Consider the following 21,504-nt stretch of genomic DNA (forward strand, 5'->3'; position numbering starts at 1 on the left):
GTGTGGCATCTTTGCCACAGCTTTACTGTGCATAATTAACACCGTTAGATGTGTGCAGTAAATTGTGACCCTTCGCTCACCCCAACTTTCACCCCATTGAAGAGATGGGAAATGGAAACTGTGGGGAAAATTTGGGAATATTAATATCTTCAAAGTTGCAATACAGTATCGTAGCTTGATGTTTTTATTTTATTTATTTATTTATTTTTTAGAGACAGAAATATATATGTATTTTTACAGGTGATTAAGATACGTTTGCCTACATTTGTGGTTTGTTCACAGTCAAAATCCACTTTACCAACTTCTTTTTGTTAATCCATATCCCCATTAGTTGCTTGCTACCAAGTAAGCATCTCCTCTTCATGGGATTCTATTATTTTCCTGTATATTCTTATGTTCTATGCATAGCTTTGTTAATTTCTGCTCTTGTTCACAACAGCCCATAGATTCCTGAACTTTTTTTTTAACCTGGGACCCAAATTGAGAAAATTCAATCTCATCCTTAGACTTGGAATCATTAAAACGTATTAAGTCATGTGGAGATCCACTTGAGACAGCTGTTGTGGAAAATTAAATATGGATTAAAGCTGTCAAATTAAAATGTTTTTTTTGGTTTATTTTTAAATCTGTAACTGATTTGGACAAAGTTATTGATTATATAGCTGGTAACCATGATGATGTCAACGCGTCTTCCCCAAGGAAAAGATGAGTTATCGGCACCACACAACCCACTAATCCCTCTCTCATGTCCATGTTTCAGGCGGGCAGGAAGGACAGGAGTGATGCCTTGAACACTGCCATCGACAGGATGACAAAGAAGACCAGGGACCTGCGCAGACAGGTTTGTTTCCTTTTTTCTTTCACTCCATCTCTCATATAACCCCACATTGATTTTTGCACACAGTCATTAATGTAAAAATATTTGTTTTCCTTGCTGGAACAGAGAGAATATGTTTTTCTGTAGTAAAGCTAATAAAGCTGTCTAGCTGTCCTCTTACTAGGCTATTGTCTACCTCGTATATGGAGGGTGGGTGTGCCTTGTAGTCTGGTCTACAAGCTGTGCTGTAAGATGTCATTGCATATACACAGGGGGACATATTACTTTAACAGTGCCTTTTTCCATTTCTTTCTTCACAGCTGCGTAAAGCTGTAATGGACCATGTCTCTGACTCCTTCTTGGAAACCAATGTTCCCCTCCTGGTCCTGATTGAAGCCGCCAAGAACGGCAACGAGAAGGAAGTCAAGGAGTACGCACAGGTGTTCCGTGAACATGCCAATAAACTGATTGAGGTATGTAGGTTTGTAGCTCTTTTAATTGTTTTGAAATAAGCAAAACACACTGTGGCTCAAATACAGGGTGCATTCATAAATGTGCCCTCTATCCTGTGGGTTGTAAACATTTTGGTTTATACTAAACATCAGTCTACATCAAGCTTGCCTAGAATCTGATATCAAACACATTCCCCCGAGAAACAACTTTTGACTACAGCGCCTCAGAAAACGGCAAGCTGTGATGCTTCTTTTTTTTTTTTTAAATGAAAACTCTAAAAGTTGAAATTATTTTCTGTGATATAGTTGGATAAAACACATCTCTCACTTTCTCTCTCACTCACCACACCCACACACACACACACACACACACACACACACATACACACTTTATATTTATAGCAGCATTCTGTAAATTGAAGAGGCTGCAATCTGATACTGTGAAGCTGTAGTGGGCAAACACAACATTGGTATGGATGGTCACATCAACAAATCAAATTTTTAAGCCTAGCCAAAGGAGCGAAACTATCCCAAGCCCAAGGTTAAGTGCTACCTCTGGGGAAATGTTTTCATTGCCTCAACAGTTGGATGTCCTACTTCTTATTGACTGACTGCATAAGTAAAGCTGTTCTCTCCCATGTGTGTGTGCCACAATGATATTTAGAAAGAGAAATGTCTTATGAGGGGCTTTTGCATCTCTCCCATACTCCCTCACTGTGGTTAGTCTCATTTCCTTAATAGAGGGTCCTCCTTTTGGAATGGCTGCTGGCTTTTAAGTCTCCAGTGCTGCAGCACTAGAAGAAGTGAATGCAGATATGAAAGACAAGGGAAAGCGAAGGTCTCCAGCCCCGTAACAAGCTGACAGTAACATTAGTTGTCCTCATTAGTGGTCTTTCAATCCATCTCCTGAGTGCCTGTGTCAGTGCGTCATAGGCTGACATTTGGAAGTGACTTCTCCCCCTGGGCGGCTGGCCCAGAGTGTAGCTGGGTGGGTTGGTGGCCTCCAGTGGCTCCTGGAGGCCTGAGTGTCAGAAGTGGCATTAGAGGATGACATACATGGACTCCCGTAACATTCCACTACTTCGTATGATGAGCATCGACACAACTTAGTTGGGATACAGGAAGAATAGGATGCGCAACTTTTGTTAGTAAATGGATTGGATAAAGATGGATTGCATTAAATGATAACCAGGTTTTGGCAATTTAATTGTTGGACACAATGGTATATGATGGAGTCCCTCTCACAATAAACTTGGAGACTTTTGGATTGAATCAGGCTATGTTGTATGCTGTTCATATTATATACGCATACAAGAAAAAGGCCTTAAAATCCAGATAAGTATTTCAGCAGCATAAGTAATAAATAAGAAAAATTATCCTTTACAAATAACTTGCAAGTCAACATTGAATGCCAAGTACTCAACACTGAAGGCCAAATGTATTTATTTATTTTCTACACTTATACAATTTTACATACATTGGTGCACATGTATGGCTATTCTATAATAAAATTTATGATGAGAATGTTAATGCATTCAGGAATTTGATGATACCAAAAGTTTGTCTGTTCCTATTTCCTTTGAGTAGGTTATAATGGGTGAATTTTGCTGTGTGGAAGTGAAGTTCGATTCAAGTCAATCTTTGCTGGAAAGCCATTATGACCATCAATGTAGTTGTGCAGGTGTCTGTGGTCCTTTGTTCGAGCTAGCAAAGCAGCAAAAGTAAGTCAGAACTTTTGAAGTTGACAGTTTGGCTGCCCATTCCATTCTATGCAGACATCTCAACTAGCAAGTGAGTTAACTAATTAGACGGCTAACAAAATGCTTTCACCCTTTGGTCAGCTTCATTGAGGAGAATGAGAGGGAGGGAGATGAGTGAGAGTAGCGATGGGCTGTTTGCAGTTGGAGAGACCAAAACACAGGGTAGATTAAACATGTTCACTAAGCTACTGTAACTTCTAGGTAGCAGATAAGTGTGCTCTGTATAATTCAAAACACTGCCATCTGTGTTCTTAGTGCCAAGAGCTGGTGCCTGGGCAGTTTTTCCATGAAAAATAAGCCCCTTTCAGAAAGAGAAGCCGGTAAAAAGGCGTGATTGGAAATGTGGCGTTGCTAGTTGTAAACCCATTCACACTGGTTTCAGCAAGCCATTAATTTGCCAGCTTGTACCCATTCACACAGTCACGACTGCTTTTGTTGCTAAGCAACGCAAGACACGCACAAGCGTTTATTTACACTGATCAGCTATTGAAGACAGCAGTGACTACAGAAGAAAGTTTTGTTTGTATTTATGTTTGTTTTTATTGTTTGAAAGCGCGCACTAACGCAATGGAAGTTATACTACTTACAACTAATAGTAATGAGACCAGTCTTCTAAACAACTGAACCACAGCCAGTAGAAGACATCATGCAAAAAGTAGTTGTCAACGGCACTGGTATCTACGGGTAAAAGCTAGTTTGACATTGCCGATTTTACCAAGCTGCCAAAGCGGCTGTATCTCGAGCTCCAGGTAAACATACTAGATGGCGTATGGTAGTTCCTGAAGGGTTGTCTTTGTGTTCTATCGTAACACGTTATAACAATGAATACCATGTAATGTGAAAAAGAAAAAGGGCATTTAAAGTACCGCTTTTACACAGCACCAAATGCCGGCTTTGAACGGGCTTCATAACGGTCAGAAGGCGACATATTGGTGGTTTGAAAAATGCTGGTCTGACCCTTTCATGCAGAACTCGGTCATGAATAAGCCGGCTTCAATAAGACTTTTTTCCATCTGTGAAAGGGGCTATAACCATGCAATTAATTTTTTCCAAACCGCAGGAAACCACAATGGCAGTCAGTTAACTGCTCATAATGGCACTAACTGCTTATGATGAAACACAGACTGCAGTATAGTACATTTGGTTAACCTGTGCCTACACAACGGATCACACAGTAGAACACATCTTTTCAGATCAAGGGGTTAATGGAAAGATTTTCTACTGTGGCACATTATTTTTCTGCATTAGGGACTTGGTAATCATTAGCAATGCTAACAAGCCTTTTTTCACTGAACTGAAGTGCAATATGGAAACATTTGACACACTGCTGGTGAAGAGAGATTACAGACTACAATTCAACATGACAAGCATGATTTGAGCCAGGATAATTTTGGAGGGGGTAAAATTGGCCCCTTACTACTTTTTTATTCAGGTATGAGTCCCACAACGTCCCCCACAATGCTATAGTAGGCTTTCTCCACCCTAAGGCGGGCAGCCAGCATCCTACTGACAATCAAAACAGGATCAACAGACCCCAGCCTCTCAATCTTGTCCCTCCTGGTCTTCATAATAGCCAGTTTGGCAGCCCTATACACAAAGTTCATAAGTGTAGCGGCTTCTTCATTTTGTTGTATTTGGGACCAAAAATAAAACCCTCAAAAGAAAAGGTCTTCACCAGGCCCTGCACTAGTCTCTCAATTAGACTAAACCGAGGACACTCGGTGAAAACATGTGACACAGTCAGTGCTTGGATCCAGGTGTGCCAGATACCTGTTTGTAGCTATTGCCCCATGCACAATCCTCCACTGGAGGTCAGCCATCCGTTTTTCAACAGGTGGCTTGTGCAGGGACTGCCAGCTGCCTTTCAGGGAATTGTCTGGACCAAAATATTCAGACCATCCTGACGCCTTCATCCTTGCCAGAGCATCAGTGCATCACCTTCACACATGTGAAGTATACTGCCTTCTTTCCCACCACCGTAAACCTTTGAACTAGAATAAACACATCGGCTCTGGCAAGGGCTATGCTACGCAAAAAACAGCTTTGCTAGCTCAATCTAGTTTGCACCTAAAGTAATCGCCGGGCAATTTTTTTTCTGTGTCACACACAGAGTAGCCACTGCAGTTGCAAAGCTTAGCAAGACTGTAGCAATGGACGAGCGACAGACTGACTGACCTGAATTTTGCTCCTGATCAACACATGAAAAATAACCTGCCACCTCACACAGGTTTATTCCAGTCCCATTATCTGGTTTGCATTATGACAATTTAATGTCACGTAACGTCTTCTGGATACATATTTGTCTTCTGTCTGCAGAGGGACAAATGGGGAGACACTGAGGGACTGCAGGGGTCGCCAAACTAATCAAGTTTCATATTCTACTGCTAGCTGCTTCACATTAAACAAACACGCGCACTGGACTGCATGGGAGGAATGTATTTACCGAACATACCGACATGAAAAATTAGGTCGGTAAAGGATTCATAGTGTTGGTTTCAATAAATTTCCTGTATACTGCCCACCCCTAGTAGAAGGGCCTGGGTGGCTTTTGGCTTGAAATATAACAATCATGTTCCCTTGGGTACTCTTTCTTAGGTAACAAACTGATAAAATGAAACAAAACAAAATGTGGATAAGTGTCTGGAAATGCGAGCGCTCGCTAAAGTTAATGTTTGAGCCAGCTCATAACAAAAAAGCGTGACTATCGTTGTTTGACTCAGTATTACAGCACATTGGTCATAGTGCATTTTGTACGGAAGAGGATTAGGGACACATGTGAAACATTTTTTTGACTTCTGAGTTTAAAGTCAGAATTCTGAGATTAAAGTCAGAACTCAAATAAATTTTTCACATATGGCCCTAATCCTCTTCCGTAATTTTGCCCTGTATATTTTTATAAAATATATTTACATCTTTATCCAATTCTCTTCACAATTTGTAGAAATATCGGCACACAGAAACAGTTTGTGATTAGGGTTGGAGAAGGTTGTGTCTCTGGCATGTAGCCAATAGCATTCCATGTAAATATACAGCGTGTTGAGGCTCTGCTAATCACAAGTAAATCAGACTGCAACAACACCACTCAAGGCAGTTGGCTGTGAGAAGAGTGGCATTAAGAGGAATATCTCCATGCTATTTAAGTAAAAGTAAAATTACCAAAAAGTTGAGACCAAAGTCCTAATATTTTGTATTCTAAAAGGAAGGAATGCTCAGTGCAAACTGTATTAAAGTTTCTGAGATCATTGTATCTCCCTGCGATTACTTATGTGAATTAGCTATTAGAATATGCTACGGAAGTACTGCGCATTGCATTCATAGTTTATTCACTTGTTCCTAATGTTATTAGACTGCCTTTGCATTAAACATAGCCCAATCTTAAAGCACACTATATGCCAATATACTGTATATTCACAGTACAAGACTGTTTATTTGAATGGTTTTCTTTTTCATTTTTTAGGCCTATTTTTTAGCAGTGAAATGCGTCATCTTAAGAGCACAGGGAAAAAATAGACTGAGCTTAGTGTTGTTGCCTCAAGGCCATGTTCTTAAAGGTTCCAGGCTGCTCAGGACGAGGTGGAGATTTTAGCACTGAGTTAGCAGAGGAGGAAGCCATGTGCAGCCTAGAAAAAGAGCAGAATATACAGCTGTTTAAATGTTCTTATATGATGCTACAAATTAAATTGGAATTCGCTCCTTTGAAAAAAATGTTGCCTATTTATCCTGATGAGATGAGGGGGACAAAATGGAAAAATTCACAGCTGAGATGCAATGGGTTTGATTTGACATGCAGTGTTTTCTGAGGCTCTAAGGATGCCTGTGCCAGCCAACAGAATGTTTTTGCCAATGAAAATATTAGACAGGATTTACAGTATTCAGATCAAATAGCTGTTATCCTGTCTTGACTGTACATCCTGTTTTGTTTCTGGGTTTTGGAGCGATAAGTCATCATAAGCCATAGAGACTTTGTCGACACCACCAAGTAAAAATTCATAAATGCCTCCATCAAGCCACAGGCATTGATCCAGTATATCCCCAGAAACGATGTAATCTATGTGTGTAACACAGTAGCCCATTCATACTCCACAGTTTGAATGTCGGCTGGGCAATAGGTGGGTCGCAGTAGGACTCCTGTCTTTCTCCTCTGACTGAATATGCTTGACATTTTACTGCCGATACATTGTGTATAGAGTGAATGGAGTTACAATATCCTGACCTCACCACCAGCGCTGTGTCTTTTCCAGAGTGAGAAGTAGCATAAAGTGCTCTGTGGTTCCTGCTGTCTCATTCTACAAGCCAGTGAATACTTGTAAGTGCAGCTGGCAACTTGATAGCATGCCGAATGCGAGTGTGCATGATGCCATGGCAATGTTTCCCCTACATAGAGGCAGGAGTGGCGCAGTGCCGCTGCTGAATCTCATGCACCGTTATGAGATCTTGAGTTTTACAAACATAGGCTACTCAAAGGCAGATGGTCCATTGGTTGAAACTTACTTTGCTACCAACCCACATTAATTTGTAAGCCCAATTAAACAATTCCTCTACCCTAGAATCAGCAGAACATTGTTCTTTTAAAAGCCATTATTCATATCAGGACATGAAGCTGAATGACAGCTGGAGTCTGCCCGGGTTTCATTTACATTCCCTTTGAACATCAGCTCCTGACAAAAATAAAATGTTTTTGCATATTTAAAAAGACATGAAACAACGGAATTGTCGTGATGTGTCCAGACAAATATAGCGCTCTGGTCTTTATGTATTAAATTGAATCAATCAGAGATAATCTGACAGTAAACGTTGAAAACCGCAGAGCTGTTCATAGCCTACATAGCCAACACAAGCTTGTACTTTACACTGCAGTTGCGGTGGGATAATGAGTTCAGATCAGTTTCTTTACTTCATATCAAAGATGTAGCAAACATTGTTTGGTGGATACATACTCTTCCTATTTTGTTTGTTACTCCCAGCTGATTTTTATCTCAGCTGCGTGTTTGATGCCCCGCTTAGATGGAACTTTTATGGGCCGTGCAAATGGCGGGGATTGAGCCAGCAGGAGACATCAGCTGAGGTAAAATTACAATGTAGCTGGTCCAAAACAGCCTGCTAGAGAGGCAGAGATTAGCAACGAACGGAAGAGGCAACTATGCTTTCCAGTGTATGGCGAGGTTATTGGCATTTGTCAGGCTTGATATGAAACAACATATTGAGCATTTTCATTTGAATTTATAATCCTCATGTTGTATTTCACTGGGAAGTGATCAGTCTTTGTACACGTGTGTGCATCAGTGTATGTGCTCACGCACATTGAATGTGGAAATGCATGCACACACTGCTGGAAAAAAATCTCAGGGGAAACACTGTATGGTGAAATGAAGGAAAACAAAGCCCTGACTGCTCACCATTCTATAGGCCATATCAGCGTGACGTCACAACAACAAAGAACTTACGCTACAGTATTTTTCGTGTTATGTAACCAAAGTAAGACCCCTTTTTAAGCTCTTGTGATTAAATACACAGACATTATGTAGTTCTGGCTGTCCACCGAAAACGAGACGTTCCTGATGTCGTTGCTTTTGGATATTTGTTAGTGTATAACCTAACACAACCTAAATATATAGCCTATTTAAGCATGTGTCCACAAACTACTATATTTTACCAAAATGATTAGATATGCTTGTTAGATAAGTTTTGTTTTGGCCACTCTTATACAAATTAACCATAACTTTCTGTTTTTATTTTATATTATGTTATATAGCCAAACAGTGACAGCCAGTGACACAAAGTAGGCTATGTTAGTGTGATTCAGCGTGCAGAAGTTCAAAGTGCTGATCTAACAAAGCAACCTCAAACCAGTCATTCTTTAGTGTTTTGCTTTATAGTAGAAACTGTGGACTGTTCGTTATTTACTTTCAGACACAATTGTAAAGCATCTTGACTGTAAAGCAGGGTATGAAAGCAAAGCCAGATCACAAACCACTGCGTGTGTTGTGCTACTTGTCCTGAGCTAGAACCGCGGTCCATTTAAAAACCGTGCAGATAAAACATTTGTGGCACTTGGACAATATGTTTTACACGTGTAACAGAAAAGGGCTCAAGGATTTCAGAAAGCTTATCATGTTGGCAAAATTTCGGTCAGGAAACCTTACCTATATGAAGTGAAAGATTTTACCTGAACGGTTTTTAATGGAACGCCTTGGGACTGGCAGTGCAGTGGCAGTCACAACGGAGCTACTGCTGTGTTAGACCCAAACGAGACTAGCAAAACCGAGAGACTGTATTACTGTCACTCTAGTGAGCTTGCACGTTATGCTACCCAACAGCGACGTTAATAATTTTTATTACTGACCTGTAAGAAAATGCCTGCCGCAGAACCCGGTCATGAGTGGTTGCTGCCAGCCTGTCCCCAGTTCTGTAGATGCAGACGGCCAGTAAACTATTATCTGTATCCACCGATTCTGTTAGGTTCGGTGGAAAAAGCCTAATGGAAAAAGCCTAAATGGGAAAAACTGGAAAAAGCCTAAACCTAATCCATTATGTACCAAGCTATATTTGGCATTATAGTCCCAAACACAACCCGATTTCCGCATAATCGCTAATGATTTGTTTAGTTGACTCGTATTAACCACTGCTTAAAAAGAACGATTTCCGCTGCCGACAGGTGCAAGTTATCCACCCCGAAGTATAGCCAATCTGTTTGTTTACAAACATTCTGATTTGGACTATATGGATCACATTTAAAGGATATATTTAGAAGGGATTTGTATCTGGTGTGTTCTCATTGTGCTGTCGAGAAAGCTGTTGGCTAATACTAAAGCATTTGACTCACACTGATGCCTTTTTGTGGTCAGTTTCAAATGTTAGCATGGTTTTAGACGTTAAATTCATTGTACAATCCCAAAACATTGATATTTTGGTATTTGTCAGGTATGAATGCAATGGGCTTCCTACTATGAATTCACATATTTTTAAATTACTGGAGTGATGATGGAGTCATGAAATGTAGTATAATTAATACGACCCCAGACTTGCTAGGACATAGTTGTTTAATATGGTCTGTATTTTATTTTTAACAAAGTCACACTCGTCTCAATTATAAGTCACATGTTGAAAACCAACGTATCGAATTGATTTCCATTGCAGTAACCAGTGACAGCGTTACAAACCATGTGCTAACTTAAACCAATGCATTTTGATAGATTTTGCACTGAATTATGCTGCGTTCACATGAGATAAGATAGACGGCACATGTAAAAACACAATGATTAACTTTTCGTTGTCTCTCTTTATTCCTTTTCATTCACATGGTATGTATGTAACATCCGGTCGTAATTCTGTAGCGGCGGGTGGCAAAAAGTTAATTATTTTTAGTTTGATGGTAAGTGATGTTTGCTGTTGCCAGTATTCTCTGCCGGCCGTCCTGCTCTCGTCTAGTAAAATGATATCCGGTGTGCACTCTGCCGTCTCCTGTGTCCCATGTGAATGCCGTCTCCTGTGTCCCATGTGAATACAGTATTAGTTGCCTGAACAGTTGTCTTTCCCTTCTCTGACACTTTGATTGAATGGCATGATTTACAGCATGGCAAGTGGAATGACATAAGTTGACTCAAGGACAGGATTTCATCAGGTGGCTAACTGCATGGTGTCCCTCTATTCTTAAATGGCTACAGTTTCCAGTGGTGTCACAGCAGGAGCAAGAGAAAGCCAGATACGTTATGTGAATGGGCTAAATGTATGCCTGTAGATCACAAGGATAAAAAGAGAATCTTCATACAGTGCCATTTGGTCTTTATATAACCACACGCTCATCCCCTCTCTTTGGTCACTGAATGTTCTCCCTGTGGTCCATGGATGTCTGTTCGCATGGTTATGTAGGATATGTTTATATCAATACTTCAATGCTTTGCTAGCACACTGGCATAAGTGCTTGTCATCAGAGCTGGGATACAGGTTTTTAACGTTTCAGCAGAATTCTCTGGGGGTGGTGGTGTGTGGGTGGGGCGGGTGAGTGGGGGAGTGCTTCTTGAAGGATTGAGGAGACTGAGACAGAGGAGGAGGAGGAGAGGAGCCTTCAGAGACTCTCATCCACTCTGCCACTCTTGCAGCCAGTGGTGCGTTCACTACCAGTGCTCCAATCAACGCTCAGTTTAACTCTACATTTAAGTCTCTCTCCCTGCTTTTTGGTTCAGCAATTCCATAAAACTTGACACAGAAGGTACCTAATGGAAACGGGTATTAAGGACCAGAATTTTATTGTGGCAGAGTGTTATCAAGATCTGTTGGTTTTGTCTCTGTAATTGATCACATTTGAGCACATTTTCTACCCGTTGGATAATCCCATTTTGGCACAATACCTCAAATCCATCCTAAGCATTCTGGTGCTACATTGTTGCCAGCACATCCCAACCAACAAATGGCAATCTTTAAATTCTCTGACCTAAATTTGTTGAACAAGAGTGGATTCATAATGTTACTCTGCCTCTGGCCGATGCAAAAATGTTTAGAAATTACATTGTTGGAGAGCTTGATTTGTTGGTCAATACAACAAAATTTACTCTCAAACTATAAATGTTGGCAGCGGGGAGCGGGACTTGCTTAGCTCAGCACTCCCGTTCTCACCGGGCTGCTGGGTTTTTGAAAGTGTCAGGAATATTTGCCTCTCTGATTCCAGGAGGGTAATGGCAATGTGGCAGCCTGGTGATTTAATCATTGAGAAGAACCTCTTCCTTGAACTACCAGCCACCACTGGCATTTGAATTTTGATAAATTAACTATTCTAGTGGAAAACAAACATATAACTTTTGTTCATCCATTCATCCAACAGCTTAGCTTTTGTTTCCCCTCCCATTCCTCCTCCTTTCCCTCCCTCTGTGCTATCATATTGTATCATTTTAGCAGCTTTATGAGTTAATCCCCAGCGGTGGGTTTTGTGTTCCACAGGGATTGGTAGTGTTACAGAGCTGCTCCATTTCTGATAGAAAGGGAAGCATCTCTGAGCCAGGCTACCATACTGTGCTCACCTACGATGCATTATGTATATATGCATTTCTCTCTTTCTCTCGCTCTCATTAACTCTCGCTCTCATATATTAACTCCTGTAATTGTTTGTTGTTTAGGTGGCCAACCTGGCATGCTCCATCTCCAACAATGAGGAGGGAGTGAAGCTAGTCCGTATGGCAGCCTCCCAGCTGGAAACCCTCTGCCCCCAGGTAACTGACTGTCATGCCCCAACCCCCACCCACCTCACTCACTTCTGTTCTCCACCCCACTCCCCTGTGCTGGACTCGTTCAACCCCTTTGAATCAGTAAATGCCCATCCCCCATTTCCATAGCCTTGCCAGCCTCCATCCCTGACCAGAACCCTGCAGTTCTACACCTTAGATCTTTTGTCAACTCCCATTGTCTGACCCTGCCCTAGGTGTTTAATGTAATGAATATAGTGGTAGACAAGTCAGATAGAGTGTGTCAGGAAATAAAACCCTGAAAATATAAAGTCTTGTTGTCCATGTTGCCAACGTTGAGCTTATCTCCTCATACCCCTAGCTGTGCCAACTCCCAGTCCCTGATCTCTCTACCCCTTAGCCTTGCCAGCCCTCTCCAGTGTGCTGCCACTGCTCTTTTTAATCTCATCTAATGACTCCCATTCATCCTCAGCTTTGATATCCACAGATGTGTTTCTCCACAAAAAAAACAAGCAGCCATTCATTTTATTTCATTCATTCCTTCAAAACGCTCCATGTCCCTAATCACTCCCAGGAATGAATTGAGTTCGCGCTGCCGTCCAAACGTTGGTGTGGGAGGTTGGTTGGGGGGGGGGGGTCGTGCAATCAACCTATGCTAATGTTGTGGCTGAGGGCTCTGCTGTAATGGGGCTTTAATGGTTGTAATTGGGTGATTGCAGGTGATTAATGCAGCGTTAGCCCTTGCTGCCAAGCCCAACAGTAAGGTGGCCCAGGACAATATGGATTTGTTCAAGGAGCAGTGGGAGAAGCAGGTCCGCGTCCTCACCGATGCTGTTGATGACATTACATCCATTGATGACTTCCTGTGTGTGTCTGGTGAGTGGTACTCATTTGCATGTTACAGCCATGCATGGGAAAGATAACTGTTTTATGGTGTTGGTCTGGCCAGGATAAATGGTGTTTTAAAAGGGGAAAACGGCACACTCTTAATTGGTGGACCGCCTGAGCTCTTGGTCACTATTTAGATACATTTGTACCAAAGCATTTAAGAGCATTGTTAAGAGGAGAGAAAGAACTTTGGAGGAGCAGTGGTATTAGTCTTCTCTGATGAGAGCCATATGTACAAAGGCTGATTGGACTCTACAAGCTAGACGAAAGCGCTGAAGCATCAGCAGAACTAGGTCTGAAATTGACATCCTTTCACGTGTGTTAAGGCACACAAATGGGTTGTCAGGCATGGCCTTAAAGAGTTCTCATTAAGCATTGAGCAGAGTGACTCCTCTCACCTCCAACCAAGGACAGACTGCAGTTTACACAGCAGACATTTGCATTTTACAGGCTCCCCATTAATAAGCCATCTGAGCATTTGTCTTGAGTCTTCTCCCTCCTGCCCTTGTGCTTCCCATTAGCCATCTTAAGTCCATGACAATGCAAACACAGCATGAAGGATGAGGATTTCCTGCTTATACTTCTGTTCTCATCGCTACTGGCACAGACTTGTCCCATCTTTGTTTTAAGAGTGTTCTAGGTCACAGAGTGAAAATACCTTAGTATTCATTCTCTAAGTTAAATCTGCATACCACCTTCTGTGCATCCAGGCAGCTTCTTGTGTGTTTGATTAATAGAAAATATAAACAACCAACTGCATCACTGTTGTTTTGTGTCTCCAGAGAACCACATCCTGGAGGATGTGAATAAGTGTGTGATCGCTCTCCAGGAGAAGGATGTTGATGGTTTGGATCGCACTGCTGGGGCTATTCGAGGCCGTGCTGCCAGGGTGGTCCATGTGGTCACCTCAGAAATGGACAACTATGAGCCTGGAGTCTACACTGAGAAGGTCTTGGAAGCCACCAAGCTCCTCACCGACACAGGTACCACAGAACCAGAGGCACCATGTAGAGAGCCATAGAACACAAACCTTGCTATATTTTGCTATTGCAAGTACCACAATTGAACATCCCTGCTCCATCCATTTTGAGGGTTAATTATTCTTTTCGGGGGGCGCTTAAGAAAGGATTGATGCCTGTAACAACTTTTTAACATTGGACTTTTTATGAGAAAATCAAACGGGTAACTCGTGGTATGTTTTTGTATTTTTTTCTGGTGGCCAATGGCGTAGGTAATATAGGCTGTCGCCTAGGGCGACAGCTGGTTAGGGGCAGCAGAGCACTTTATTTATTATATTCAAAGTACTTCCCTTACTGTGCGCTCATGCCGTGCGCTGCGGTAGGAGTGGCAAAGTACTGTTTTATTTATTAATATAATGTTAATTTCAAGTAGTTCCCTTCCTGTGCTCATGCGGGGCGCAACTTCAACTGTGCCGCACTGCCGCCCTTCTCCTCCTCCCACTCAGTGCTTACCCTCTGTGAGGACAGGAGCGCCCAGTCGACTCGGGGGCTGGGAGAGGGGTATATGTCAAAAAGCACCGTACTGTAGTAGAGGTTATATACTAAAAGTCGGCAAAACACAAAATGCAGCATTTAACCAAATGTGTCCCCTCCCTAATAAAAATCAGCAAATTGCATGACTTGCACAAAACATAAAAGTTGTTCAAGTAGTGTACTTGAGAGTTGGGACATGACCCTTGATTGATGGGGGGGATGCGCAAAACCTCTTCATGATCCTGCCGAGGGCATCAAATAAACCAGGACCACCACTGACTTGATGCATGCCTCATTGCACTCTAGGCTATGGTCTAAAGGCTACTGAGTTCAGTGTATTTAATGGTCTGCCAACTATGATTAGGAATGCACCATTCTGATATCCAGTATCAAAATCGGATACAATCCCGCTGAATTTTTATCTATTGGTATTGGCTATAGATTGTTTGATTCAACTCTGATCCATTTATTTATTATTTAATTTCCCCCCGTAAACACTTTTTTGACGTAAAAACATATTTGCTTTAAACACGCATCGTCCACCACTTATGGGCATGCGGTGCATGGTTTGAAAGCATCTGGGTAGCAGTCATGTCTGCATATAATTCTTGTAATGTTTGCAATGCAAGCGAGGGGTGGCAGCAGCAGAGCCAATTATAAATTACTAATTTAATCAGGCACTTGAAGAAACAGCATTCGAAGGAGTAATAGTTCTAACAGGTAGTAGATCATAAGTGTGCACCCAGGCAGCAAACATTAGAGGATGTGCTGAAAAACTGAGAATTACCCCATAACACTGAAAAAAAAAAATAACAGAGCTATTGAGTTTATTGCACTGGACTACCAACCCCTCTTGGTGTAGAACAAAGTTGGGTTTCACCGTCTAATGGAGCATTTGGAGCCATGCTGTAGTTTGCTCCCTCAACATTATCTTTGCCACTGCCCTGCTGCAACTGTAGGAGGGCAGTGTTCGAGCAGCTCTTGGATTGCTTGAAAGATGTAACCGCAGTTGGTTTCATTAGACATCTGGAGTTCAGGCGTCTGCCTCGTGTCACTGCTGAGTTTGACCGCAAACTGGATTGATTTGAGCTCTACTACTTTGCAAAGTGCGGTGTAAAAATTAACATTTTTCAATTAATTACAAAAATATTAGATAGTTACTCTGTCTCACTTAATACACTCAACATTTAATAACCTAGATCGGTATAAGATACCAAAAAGTTTAATTGGTACATCCCTAATTGTGATGGTACAGTCAGACACACCGGAGGAAACCAAAAGACAATGGGCCCTCCAGGGATACCAAGTATTAGTCGAGTGTGATGATGAAGAGGTGGGTTTGAATTGCCCTCCCTCTTTGTCGGCTATTTTTGGCTGCAATGGTCTGTGTCAGTGAGGTCGGCAGCATGGAGAACTTGATGTTACATTTGGCTGTGATAAGGTAATATGTCCAGTTAGGTGAGATTAGATGATTATAATAACTTTTGAGATGAATTTCATGTCCAAAAACAGGCCTTTGTTTCTAATATATATATATATATGTATGACTGTGCCACTCAGGTACTTAACCATTCTTTTTTGAAGCCAATCCAGTGTTGATTTGGTTGTATGCTTGAGGTCATTGTCCTCTTGGGGCATAAATTGTCACCCCAATCTGAGGTCTTTGGCACTCTGAAGCAGGTTCTCCTTAAGAAGTATACCATACTTCACAGTAGGGATGATGTTAGATGTGTCATGAGCTGTGTCAGGTTTCCTCATTTCCATACAGCCAATTTTTGTGAAGTGCTGTTCACAGTTCACAGTGATTGTTGTCCTTCGAGCAAGATCCCTTTTGCAATCACAGAGCTGTGTAGTTTTGTCAAAGTGGTCCTTGGGTTCAAAGGGTCCTTTTTGCCCGGTGGTTCAGTTTGGTCGGATGACCAGCTCCAAAGAATCTGGGTAATTCCATGTTTTTTTCCCATTTCCTAATGATGGAGTGTAGTGTGCTCTTGTGAACTCCCAACACTTTAGAAATTGTTTCCCAGATCTGTCTCTCTCTCACTTATTTCCCTGAAGTCTATAGACAGATCCTTGGGCGTCATGGTAGAGTTTCTTTCTCTCATGTGCATCTGTGGGACCTTATATGGGCATGTGTGTTTGTTTTAAATCCTGTCCAGTGATTTGAATTGGATACAAGTAGACTCCAAGTTTCATTGACATCTTAAGGTCATTTAAAGGAGTTCAGATTTTCCTTAACTCTCAGTTTGTATCACTGCAAAGTGTTGAGTACTTAACAGTTCAGCTTTTCATTTTTAATTAATTTGTAAAAAGCACTTTGACATTGTGTTATTTTCTATGAAGAGCAGTGACAAAAAATCTTAATCCATTTTGAATTCACACTGTAGCACCACAAAATGCAGAAAAAAATCCATGGAGTTGAATACTTTCTTAAGGCACTGTACATATTCAGAACAGATGTCAAACTGTGGGCTGGCTGTCTGCCAATTGCCTGACATTTGAACAGTTGTCTGTGAGCAGAGCTTGATTTATTTATTTTTTGCAAGCTACACATTTTTTGTATTTTTATATGGAGATAAATATGAGGTAGAGTTGTAAATATATTGTCAAAATAGTTGATTTTATATCAGATTTTCTATTTATTACCACAAAAATAGAAATTGAATATTCTACATACATTACATATATATTTCATTTCCAGCTAATCAAGAACTCTGGAGAAAATATTTTCATGCTGCCAAATAACAAACTGTTACAGATAGTTTTGTTGAATTATGATTTGTACAAATCCTTCCCATCACTTTTGATCTAGGTAACAAAAGCATTTTTCTTGTATGCATGCAGTTCATTTACTTTGACTGTTGACAATTATTATAACATACATATTACATTACATATTAATAAGATAATTGTAAGTAAATATCCCAAATGTTAAGAAGCCTGGTAGAAAAATGATCAGTTATGATGCAAATGTCACAAAATATGACTGTATTCCAAGATGCATGAGGAGAGTAAAAACCAATCCAAGTCTTAACCATGTGCTGGACAGAATACAAAATATGAAACTAAATAAAAGTACAGGCCACACACTAAAAGCTGCTCCCATGGTCTATAATTTATTATCACCCAAGACCACTATCCCATCACAATATTTTAAGCACCAATGTTCAGCAATGTTCAGCATTTCTAATGAGATTTTGGGAATAGCCTCTCATAATGGCTAATGGAAGATATTACAATATTGAATTATTTCAGTCATCCATTTTGAAAGTAATTGGAAGCATAAAAACAAATTTCCAACTATAGCTTGAAGAATTTTAACAAGTTATGTCTTATCCAAGTATAGACATTTGACACTTTGCCATCTCCAGTGGTTGATGCTGGTGCTTCGTGTAATTGATGCCAAATGACATCAAGGGTGTGTGTGTTTATTCTCTGTATATGTCTCTATATATTGTTATGGGTTTGCCAGTAATAGTGTGTCACTGAAGAGGATGTAATCGAAACGTTTGAATAGCACTTCCGCACGATGCACTTTATATTTGGAGCATCTGTAACAAAAAATATGAGAAAATATATATTTTTCTATGGCTTTTGGGAAAAGGACTTTCCTAATATTCAGCAGTGCACAAATTCTTAACTATGCATTTCACATTGCATGCAGAATTGTCATGCCTGCAGGTCGATATTATTTATAGGGTAATTTTTAGGTGCAACAGTATTTTCCTGTTGCAGAAAAATGCAACACTAAAATGTAGCATTTTTTCTGAATATATCATTTTCATTTTAATATCAACACTATGACAGCAATTAAGTGTTAGCTCAGTACATTGATTAGGTAATACATGATTACGTTTTAGTGTGAAATATGCTTTTCTCATATTTGTGATGGAAAATGCAGTTACAGCACAGGACATTTGTTCTGGAAATGAGCCTGGCCAATGTGTTAGTTTTGCTAATCATGGTTTGAGATGCCTTGGTTACTTCCCTTTTCCTTTTTTAATGTGAAAGTATTTGAAAGATTCATCAAGAGTAGGTTGAAGGAAATGGGGAGAGGGATTGTTGTCACTGCAAATGTTTCTCTAAAATTTCTTTTAAACTTAATTTACTTTCAGAAGCCTGCAGGCAAGCCTAAAACCTTTTTCTTAATGCACAAAACCAAATCCTCTCCTTTTCCTTGCTGTGTCTGCTCCTATCCACTCCCGCATCCCTACATACATGCCTCTACCACGAAGGCCGAAATACAGAATGAGAAAGACTATTAATGCAAATGTGCAGCAGAGCCCTCTGGAGCAACCATTATATCATCGATGGGGCAAAATACATGCCCGCTGGGACAGCTTTGTGAAACATACTAGTGGAAAGCTGCTTTGTATCATGCTGAATCAAGGGTCTACTCCCCCTCGGCATGTTGCCTCCCTTCCCCTTGCAACCCACAGCTTGAACACCCTAACGTCATGTAGAAAGCAATAAGTAAGCAAGTGACCAACAGCGCAAAACATATTCCAACTGTCAAAGTTTTTTGTAATCATCACACTTGGCTTTATTAACTATTCAGAGGCCAATCCGTTTTGTTTTTCAGTTGCACAGTAAGGAATCTTTTATTTTCAACAGAGCAGAATTGGGGCCCTTACTAGTTCTCTTTGAGGGGCTCATTGATATTAATTGGAAATGTGTCTCCTCTTGAGGGCATCTATGTTTATGGTTTATGTCAAGAAGCCTTTGATAGCCTGTAACCTTGGGGGAATGTGGCAAATATGGATTAGAGAGGAACTGGTGCGGAGGCACCACTGCTCCAGTAAGCTCTCAACATAGTACCCAAGTTTTAATACCCCATTGGTTGTGTTGGTGTGTGTGGGTGGGTGGTGGCTGGTCGTGGGGTTTATGCAACATTTATTTCTGTCCATGTCAAGATTTTTTCATATGTTCATGCAGTATAATCCATGTCATGCCTCACTCTCAAATCAGAGAAAAGAAACTGTGTCTCCTTTAAAACAGGATATGTAAACGGTGTGTGGTCTCTGTTCTGTTATACTGAGCCTATTTTGGTTATGTACCTACCTACACTCACTGTGGTGAATCCTCATTGATATTGCTTCTCTCTCCCTCCCTCCTACCCCATCGCCCCTGCTCCTTCAGTCATGCCACGGTTCACAGAGCAGGTGGAGGCTGCAGTGGAGGCCCTGAGTGCAAACCCCACGCTACCCGTGGATGAGAACGAGTTCATCGACGCATCCCGTCTGGTGTATGATGGCGTTCGCGACATTCGCAAGGCTGTCCTCATGATCAGGGTAAATAAACACCACACTTTTGGTGGACACTTGATTTTCCCCCTCTGCACCACAGGACTACAACTCCGCCCTGCCAGGAGTACAAAACCAATATTTTCAAGTTTAAATCACACCATATTCTGTCTTATTCTGAATCAAGCCTGGAGAGTGCAAGTAACACTGTCCTCCCTCTCCCCCGCAGAGCTTGGACAGAGTCCAAACTGTCAGGACTAAATAATGCTCCAGTATGTGCTTTCACTGTGCATAGAAAGGTTTACCTTCAGCATTGCTTATCATTGATCACATTAAGAAGCACCATCTCCTTGAGAGCCATCTATAGAGGTTAAGATTCATTGACCTGGGACTGCATTCATTTGGTTTGGACTAATTTAAACAATTTACACAAAGAGAAGCACTTTTAACCCCAGCATTGAATTAGTTTTTGTGCATTGTAGTGTAAAGCCAAATGTATATATGGCTGATGGTCGCTCCACCAGATGTTTTTATTGTAATTCTATGCGAGTGACTTTATATGTATGTGTGGCCCCAGAAGCCAATGATTAACTTGTCTCAGGCAAGAGCCGACCTAATTGACCAGACTTGCAATATAGTGTAACAACAGCCTTAGTTGTCTGTGGGTTAATGGCCTTTGCTTGAGTAGAACTATAACTGGGACAGATGGTAGTTAGGTGCCATTGGAGCGTTACCTAATTGACTGACAATGAGCTGACAACAAAACCCACTACAGCTGTGAAGGGAAATGGATAGCTCTTAATGTCTTATTGTTTTACTAGGTTAACCACTTAAAACCACCAAATTTAATTTCTTCTCTATTAAGAAGAGAATTGGTAATTTGCTTAAACTGCTTCTCATGTCTAACAGTCCCTAATTATTTATTTAGTATTTTGTGTTACAGTGCTGGTTTATTGTATTATGCCATCTTCCATTATTTTCGCTGCTTTAATCCATTGAATTGGAACCATTAGTCTTGACAGCACATTGTGCGTTGACAGTGGTGCTCCCAAACTGTACTTGGGCTCCCATTAATAATGCTGCTCAGACATAGACAAACACCAAATGAGAGGGGAGCCATTATGCAGTATTTGCATTATAATAAGCAATTGATTTAAAATGGAGGTTTTAATTAGCATTCTTAAGTTGGACTGAGAGCCAGAGAACTACATTCAATTTCCCCTCTGCCCCCGCTCCACTCTTGTTATCCAGATTGATTAAGCCGTTAACACGGGGCCCGTTGGGCTGGCTGAATGCTACCTGGTGGGTGTGTGTGTGTGGAGGTGTGTGTTGTGGTTCCATCAGAGGTTCAGTCTGCCATTGACTGAGAGCAGGAGATCTGTGCTGATCTGTGAACCTTTCTGAATGCATAAAAAAAAAATCATACAGTTCCCAGGTGTTTGCCAGGATTTCAGGATCAGGTGCGAGAGGTAATCACCACAGGTTTTGTAGTGATTATTCAGCAGGAAAGAGCTCAGCAGGTTAGCGCGCATATTTCCAACAACCTCTACACGGGAGTCAGTTTAAGCTTAGTCTTAATTGTTGTTGAGCTATAATGGTACTCTCATTTATGTGCGTAGCACACAAATACACAGACTTGATCTTATAGGAAAAAGATAGAAAAGTGTATCAGAAATGT

The 21,504-nt window shown here is 41.0% G+C and overlaps 1 protein-coding gene across 1 annotated transcript in view; it reads left to right on the forward strand.

Moving 5' to 3' along the window:
* The window catches only part of ctnna1 (catenin (cadherin-associated protein), alpha 1), a 114,902-nt gene that overhangs the window by 64,320 nt on the left and 29,078 nt on the right, over positions 1-21,504 (forward strand). Inside the window, exons 8-13 of the mRNA XM_071531498.1 lie at positions 761-841; positions 1,138-1,290; positions 12,140-12,232; positions 12,925-13,081; positions 13,876-14,076; positions 19,723-19,874. Coding sequence (XP_071387599.1) covers positions 761-841; positions 1,138-1,290; positions 12,140-12,232; positions 12,925-13,081; positions 13,876-14,076; positions 19,723-19,874 — 837 coding nt within the window. The remainder of the gene's footprint in view (positions 1-760; positions 842-1,137; positions 1,291-12,139; positions 12,233-12,924; positions 13,082-13,875; positions 14,077-19,722; positions 19,875-21,504) is intronic.

The sequence above is a fragment of the Centroberyx affinis genome, unplaced genomic scaffold (assembly GCF_046629955.1).
Source record: "Centroberyx affinis isolate AG114_WGS23_722 - 3 ecotype Tasmania unplaced genomic scaffold, CSIRO-AGI_Caff_v1 ptg002087l_1, whole genome shotgun sequence".
In the NCBI taxonomy this organism is placed as follows: domain Eukaryota; kingdom Metazoa; phylum Chordata; class Actinopteri; order Beryciformes; family Berycidae; genus Centroberyx; species Centroberyx affinis.